Source organism: Desmodus rotundus, chromosome 10 (assembly GCF_022682495.2).
Source record: "Desmodus rotundus isolate HL8 chromosome 10, HLdesRot8A.1, whole genome shotgun sequence".
Classification (NCBI taxonomy): domain Eukaryota; kingdom Metazoa; phylum Chordata; class Mammalia; order Chiroptera; family Phyllostomidae; genus Desmodus; species Desmodus rotundus.
In genome coordinates this window covers 107,678,738-107,686,892 of record NC_071396.1, presented here as the reverse complement: position 1 = coordinate 107,686,892, position 8,155 = coordinate 107,678,738, and the positions used below count along the sequence as shown (strand labels likewise).

Below are 8,155 nucleotides of genomic sequence, written 5' to 3'. Positions count from 1 at the left end.
TGCCTGGTTCCCGCCTCTCCCCCCGCCTGGCCCCCAGCCCAGCAGCCTGCAACACCCGGTCTCTACGGCCCCGCCTTCAGTTAAGAGGCCCCGCCCCATTCTGCCCCTCATCTCAGTCCCTCGCCCTCCCAGAACCCCAGGCCCCGCCCCTGTCTGGTCCCGCCCCGCCCCCTGCTCACGTCTCCACCTCTCGCCCACGCCGGCCCTGAGGCCCCTCCCTTCCCCCCGCCCCCAAGGCCCCTCCCCTCCCCGCCCCCGGCCCGCGTCCCTGTCTCTCGCCCTCCCCGGGCCGCGCGGCCGAATCTGGTAGGGAAGAGAGGCGGCGGCAGCGCATCGCAGCTTGGGGACGCCGGCGCTCCGCTGGACACGGCGTCCCCGAGAGCTCCCTCTTCGCGCAAATCTGCCTCCCGCGGTCCGCGGCCGCCCGTGAACGTCCGCCGTTCCCCGAGGGCAGGCGTGTCCACGAGACGTGGGGCGGAGAACGAGCGCGGGGCCGCAGCCTGTAGGAGCGCGGGGAGCGCGGGGAGCGCGGGGCTTGGGGAGCAGGGAACCGAGGAGATCGGATGGCCCGGCCCCCAGCTCACCGCAGCTTTCTCCAACTCCCCACCTCCTCCGCATTGGGGCCCAGCGCTGCTCGGGGACCCTGTCCGGATTTGCCGAAGGTAAGCGGACTTGGGCCATTGAGGGGTCTCCTGCCTCCAAACCACTGCCAGAGTGTGGGGAGCGGGGAGCGCAGAATGGGGGCGTCACGTTCGTAGGAAGTGCATAAAAAAATGCAACAGGCGGGGTGGATCGGGAAACTCCTGGCGTTAACGTTTCCCTCGGAAAGGAGACTTGTCCAGGACTGAAACTTGGGTAGGTTCTTCCCACCCGAAGGAGCGCAGAGGGAAGCTGAGCCTTAAGTCTGGGTCTGAGCTCCCTCTGGTGGTTCCTGGTGAGGATGGAACGCGAGGCTACAGGTGAGAGATGGGAGTGGAACTGCCCTTTGCTTCCGCACATTGTCATGATTTCTCCTTTGAGGAAAGTGACTAGTCCTTTAAGGAGACACCTTTTGATCTCATAAAAGCTAAGCCCTCTAATGGAATAAAAAAAAAAAAAGTCCTTGCAATTTTTGCTTTTTGTCCCGGAGTCCTTTGTGACCAAAACAGCAAGAATCACAGCAGGGCTCATCTCTGGGTAAACTGCATTTGAATAAAAGGATTTTATTTATTTATTATTCTTCTACACTTTTAATTACATTTATTGGGATGACACTGGTTAATAAAGTTATATAGGTGTCAAGTGTACAATTCTACAATACATCATCTGTATATTGGATCATGTGCCCACCACCCAAAGTCAAAGCCCAGTCCATTAGTCACCAAATACTCCACACTTGCTACCCTTTATTACTCCTCACCACCCCCCTAAAACATTTTAAAAGGCTAAAGCAAGCTACAGTTAAAATAGATGCTGTTGGCAAAGTTAGTTCTTGTAGCTGCTTGTCATCTGCCACTATTCATTGTTATCCCAATGTGTGCATTTAAAAGTACAAGAGAAAAAAAACAATCACTTGAGCTAACTTAGATTGTACTTAATAACAGATGTAATTGTGATTCTGAAACTTGTGTTCAGTACAAGATTTTAGTTATCAGTTTGTATTCACTCCCAGCATATCTGTAGCCTCAGAGAATTTCTTTGTTTTTTTTCTCCCCCCACCTCAGAAAAGAATGTCATGAAAAAGGAAGAGAAAAGAGCCAGCATTGTAGGTGAAAGGGGAGTTTTCTTTCCCTGCTGGTGGTTACTTTGTGATTGGAAGAGAAATACCTAGCTGGCTGAAGAGATTAGATTTTTCTAGCTGTACAGATGAAGCTGATAAAAGAAGACGTAAAAATGCTCCCTCTCGATTATAATAGGCTGATGAGTAAGAAAGCCTGAAAAAGACAGATTTGAAATGAGGGCAGGAATTTTGAGTTCTTTAAAACCAGATAGGACTTTGGACACTTGTTAAGGATGCTTTTCTCCCAAAAATGAAGAAGAAAAAATTCTCAAAACCAGGAGCGTAAAAAGTTGAGAAGAATAACAACCGAGTCCACTGCAAAGATTTCAGTACTTCATCACCTTTGGACAGACACACACAAGGGCATCATATGTCTATGGGGATTTTATCGCTGGTGATGGTTTCCTGTGCTAGGAATGACTTAAGTTGGATTTTGGAGGGCTTTTCCTTTTTTCTTTTCCTCCTTTCCTTTTTCACAATGTGAGTTCTGACTCTTCATGGATTCATAGTGTGTTTGACTCTTTCTACCACTGTTTGCTGTATGATATGGAAAAACTAGAGGTTTTAACATTATCCTGAAGCTTTAATTGGAAGCAAAATTGCATTAGGGACGCAAGTATATACAGTGTACGTTTTCTCTTTTTGGCAACTGTACTTGTTTTGAATGTCAGCTGGATTTCACAGCATAAATGATTCACAGTCTTTGTTTTATCAAGGCCTTACGTGTATGCGTTAGACCAAGCAGATGGAAACCACATTGAGTACTGTGTTTGACATGATTGCCTAAGGAAAGGAGCTCCCTGATGGATCATGGCGTTAATGTTTACAGGACCTTTCTTATTTTTAACATTAGTGATGTTTGCTTTCTCTACGTTTGAGGAATCTGTAAGCAATTACTCTGACTGGACAGTTTTCGCAGATGATATAGATCAGTTTAAAACGCAGAAAGTGGAAGATTTCAGACCCAACCAAAAGCTGAAGAAAAGTACGCTTCATCCAAGTCTGTATTTTGATGTGGGAGACATCCAATCAATGAGACAAAAGTCTCGCACAAGCCATTTGCATCTTTTCAGAGCTATCAGAAGTGCAGTGACAATTATGCTGTCCAACCCCACATACTACCTACCTCCACCCAAGCATGCTGATTTTGCTGCCAAGTGGAATGAAATCTATGGTAACAATCTGCCTCCTTTAGCACTGTACTGCTTGTTGTGCCCAGAAGACAAAGTTGCCTTTGAATTTGCCTTGGAATATATGGACAGGATGGTTGGCTACAAAGACTGGCTAGTGGAGAATGCACCAGGGGATGAGGTTCCAGTTGGCCATTCCTTAACAGGTTTTGCCACTGCCTTTGACTTTTTATATAACTTACTAGATGAGCGTCGGAGACAAAAATACCTGGAAAAAATATGGGTGATTACTGAGGAAATGTATGACTATTCCAAGGTCCGCTCATGGGGCAAACAGCTTCTCCATAACCACCAAGCTACTAATATGATAGCGTTGCTCACTGGGGCCTTGGTAGCTGGGGTCGGTAAAGAATCTAAAGTAAATTTATGGAAACAAGTTGTAGTAGATGTGATGGAAAAGACGATGTTTCTATTGAATCATATTGTCGATGGCTCTTTGGATGAAGGTGTGGCCTATGGAAGCTACACAGCTAAATCAATCACACAGTATGTGTTTCTGGCCCAGCGCCATTTTAATATCAACAACTTGGATAATAACTGGTTAAAAATGCACTTTTGGTTCTATTATGCCACCCTTTTACCAGGTTTCCAAAGAACTGTGGGCATAGCAGATTCCAATTATAATTGGTTTTATGGTCCAGAGAGTCAGTTGGTTTTTTTGGATAAGTTCATCTTAAAGAATGGAGCTGGAAATTGGTTAGCTCAGCAAATTAGAAGGCACCGACCGAAAGATGGACCGATGGTCCCCTCCACTGCCCAGAGGTGGAGTACTCTTCACACTGAATACATCTGGTATGATCCCCAACTCACCCCACAGCCTCCTGCTGAATATGGTACTGCAAAAATGCACACATTCCCTAACTGGGGTGTAGTCACTTACGGGGCTGGGTTGCCAAATACACAGACCAATACTTTTGTGTCTTTTAAATCTGGGAAACTAGGAGGTAGGGCTGTGTATGACATAGTTCACTTCCGGCCATACTCCTGGATTGATGGGTGGAGAAGCTTTAACCCTGGACATGAACATCCAGATCAGAACTCATTTACTTTTGCTCCCAATGGGCAAGTGTTTGTTTCTGAAGCTCTCTATGGACCCAAGTTGAGCCACCTTAACAACGTGCTGGTGTTTGCCCCATCGCCCACTAGCCAGTGCAATAAGCCCTGGGAAGGTCAGCTGGGAGAATGTGCACAGTGGCTCAAGTGGACCAGTGAGGAGGTTGGGGACGCAGCAGGGGAAATCATTACTGCCTCTCAGCATGGGGAAATGATATTTGTGAGTGGGGAGGCAGTGTCTGCCTATTCCTCAGCGATGAAGCTGAAAAGCGTGTATCGTGCTTTGCTTCTCTTAAATTCTCAGACTTTGTTAGTTGTTGATCACATTGAGAGGCAAGACGATTCCCCAATAAAATCTGTCAGTGCCTTCTTTCATAATCTGGATATTGATTTTAAGTACATCCCGTACAGGTTTATGAACAGGTATAACGGTGCCATGATGGACGTGTGGGATGCACACTATAAAATGTTTTGGTTTGATCATCGTGGCAGTAGCCCTGTTGCTAGTATACAGGAAGCAGAGCAAGCCGCTGAATTTAAGAAACGGTGGACCCAGTTTGTTAACGTTACCTTTCAGATGGAATCCACGGTCACCAGAATTGCATATGTGTTTTATGGGCCATACGTCAATGTTTCCAGCTGCAAATTTATTGATAATTCCAACTCTGGACTTCAGATTTCTCTCAACGTCAATAACACTGAACACGTCGTTTCCATTGTAACTGACTACTACAACCTAAACACAAGATTCAGTTACCTGGGATTTGGTGGCTTTGCCAATGTAGCTGATGAGGGCCAAATCACCCGATTTGGTTTAGGCTCTCAGGCAATAGTAAAGCCCGTAAGACGTGATAAAGTCATTTTCCCCTTTGGATTTAACTTTAATATAGCAATTGGGTTGATTTTGTGCATTAGCTTGTTGATTTTAACTTTTCAGTGGCGGTTTTACCTTTCCTTTAGAAAGCTGATGCGATGGATCCTAATACTTGTTGTTGCCTTGTGGTTTATCGAGCTCCTGGATGTGTGGAGCGCTTGCACTCAGCCCATCTGTGCAAAATGGGCAAGGACAGAGGCCGAGGCCAGCATGAAGTCTGGGCCTTCCCCAGGGCACCACGTCGATCTCCCTGATGTTGTCATTACCTCACTCCCTGGTTCAGGAGCTGAAATTCTCAAACAGCTCTTTTTCAACAGTAGTGATTTTCTCTACATCAGGGTCCCCACAGCCTACATTGATATCCCTGAGACTGAATTTGAGATTGACTCATTCGTAGACGCCTGTGAATGGAAGGCCGCAGACGTCCACAGCGTGCATTTCCGTCTACTCCGAGGCTGGCTGCAGTCTTTAGTCCAAGACACAAAACTGCATTTGCAAAACATCCATCTGCACGAATCCAGTAGGGCTAAACTGGCCCAATATTTTACATCGAATAAGGACAAGAGAAGAAAGTCAAAAAGGAGAGAGTCTTTGCCAGAACAAAGAAGTAGAATGAAAGGCGCCTTTGATAGGGATGCTGAATACATTAGGGCTTTGAGGAGACACCTGGTTTACTTCCCGAGTGCGCGGCCCGTGCTCAGTTTAAGCAGCGGGAGCTGGACCTTAAAGCTTCATTTTTTTCAGGAAGTTTTGGGATCTTCACTGAGGGCATTGTATATAGTAAGGGACCCTCGGGCCTGGATTTATTCAATGCTGTATAGTAGCAAACCAAGTCTTTACTCTCTGAAGAATGTTCCAGAGCGCTTAGCTAAATTGTTTAAAGTAGAGGGAGGTAAAGGCAGATGTAGTTTAAATTCGGGCTATGCTCTCGAGTATGAATCATTAAGGAAAGAATTATCAAAACCCAAGTCGAATGCAGTCTCCCTGTTGTCCCATTTGTGGCTGGCAAACACAGCAGCTGCCCTGAGAATAAACACAGATTTGCTGCCTACCAGCTACCAGCTGATCAAGTTTGAAGATATTGTACATTTCCCCGAGAAAACCACCGAAAGGATCTTTGCCTTCCTTGGAATTCCTCTGTCTCCTGCTAGTTTAAACCAAATATTGTTTGCCACTTCCACGAACCTTTTCTACCTTCCCTATGAAGGGGAAATATCACCAAGTAATACTAATGTTTGGAAACAAAACTTGCCTAGAGATAAAATTAAACTGATTGAAAACATCTGCTGGACACTGATGGACCGTCTAGGATATCCAAAGTTTATGGACTAAGTGCTGCGGGTCAGCAGAAATTTGCACTAACACTTTCCAACCCAATTTGTGGACATCAGTTAGAAGAGTTTGTTTATTCTTGTACTCAGTGTGTGAGAGTGTGGGTGTGTGTTCAGTCAGTTATTTGCACAGAGAGATTATTTTAAAAATAGGCACCATATTTGTCCTAGCACGATTTACTTTTTATGCCACCACTGTCTTGCCTTTGTTTCTGAATGATTCTCTGCTGAAATGCTTCTGCTACAGAGGTGTAGGTGAAGTTCTCTTGTGGTCAGGGGAGACAGGGAGATTTTAAAGGGTTTTGTCTCTCTATCTGCAGCTTTGCCGATGGGTCCTGGAACCTCAAAGACGGCTCAAGGCCTTCAGTTGTTGCTTTACCGAAGCAGCTCTTCCTTTCAAGATGGACTACAGAAGTTCCTTGTCTTTTTTTTTTTTTTTTTTTAAGTTCTTCTAACACATTTATCCTGCACAAGAAAATAAATCCTTTTCTGTGTATAGTGTTTAGTGATATCACTGGGGAAATGGTGGAAGCTTCTGGATTTTGGAAAATCCAGGTGGAGATCCAGAAGGAATATGTTTTCTTTGCAGGTCAGAAACAGTGACCAAAAAGCCTCCTTAACATTTTCTACTTTGAAGTGATGGGGTCAGTCTTTGAATAATCTGGGTGCCAAGAGCTGGCAGAGTATTTTCAACCTGCTTGTCTATTTAAAACTCTCTTTTTTTGCCTCCTTGAAGTCGCAGCTGCTAGGATCGGGCCACTCCCACCCCGTCCTTTCTGTCACTGTCCTGCAAAACAGTCCGCGGTTACTGATTGCTGAACACCCCATACTTGTGGGGAGATTTTTTCCCCTGATGATTAATTTTGCATTAAAGCCCGACACAGACTTAGAATCAAACTTCTTTCTGTGGAATTGTCACCATATGACTCAAAGGAGCAGAGCCACTGCAGGCCGTGTTTTTCAGACTGGAAACAGAATTGGAAAACTGCCTGAGTTGTCTTGCATCCCTTTGAATGAGTTTACAGACTGCTCGTGTCGGCAAATGAGAGATGATGTCAGCGGCATCTGTTTCCTTTACCATCTGCATCTCATTATAAAGGTAGTCGTCATAAAATGTGGCTCATTTTATTTTGGTAGGCGCTGAAATCAGAATGCTGGACCAGTATAAGCCAGTAGAGTAATTACAATGTACTGGATGAAAACCATTAGGCAGTGTCGACACTTGATGAAAATCTCTGTACAGATTGCATTTTTCTTCCTGATGTTTCAAACTGTCGTTTCCCCCAAGCTCTTGAGCACTTGGGAGTCTGTCATTCTGACCTAGATAAAAGTGGTTCTTTCTCAGTAGTTTGTTATTGTGTCAAAATGTGCCTCCAGAGTGATAAAGCTGTGGACATGTTACATTCTAGCTGAACTTAGCGTGGTTGTCATTTTTTTTCTCCATTACTGTGTGAGTGAATGCACACCGCCCCGGGGCCACCTATATCTACTTCCTGGAGCTCTCACGACTTCCTCTACAAGGTCAAAATGAAAGAAAATCATATTCACGTAGGTTGAAAGGGCAACAGAAGACCTGAATCTACCTTATAATTTTCAAGGAAGATTACTTTTCCTATCTCAGGGTTATCAACAAGCATGTAAAATTGCTACACGGATGATAACACTGTTTCCATTATTGGCCAGAGGCTCCATGTTTGCTTTCAATTCCCAGGATGTGCCATCTCAAATGGGACCCAGTGAAAAGGCTTTGGGTTGGCAGGCATGTTAGGTCTGATCAAGGTAAGAATTAGAAATGTATGTAGGTAGCAAAGAAAGCAGAAGCTATACCACTGCCTTTCTTTTAAAATTGTACAGAAATATGCCCGTGGATGAAGAGAGCCAGGCTGAGTATGTGGAGGAACTGAGGGAAAGAAGGGGAAAATGAGGAGTAGTTCTGTGAAGGAATGTG

General features: G+C 45.2%; 1 protein-coding gene across 1 annotated transcript; it reads left to right on the top strand.

Annotated features, from left to right (window-relative positions):
- The first annotated feature begins 298 nt into the window (after positions 1-298).
- Positions 299-6,658, top strand: DSEL (dermatan sulfate epimerase like). Its single transcript, XM_024580511.3, has 2 exons — positions 299-662; positions 1,704-6,658. The coding sequence occupies exon 2, from the start codon at positions 2,570-2,572 to the stop codon at positions 6,206-6,208; it is 3,639 nt and encodes a 1,212-aa protein (XP_024436279.2). The 5' UTR covers positions 299-662; positions 1,704-2,569; the 3' UTR covers positions 6,209-6,658.
- Positions 6,659-8,155: the final 1,497 nt, after the last annotated feature.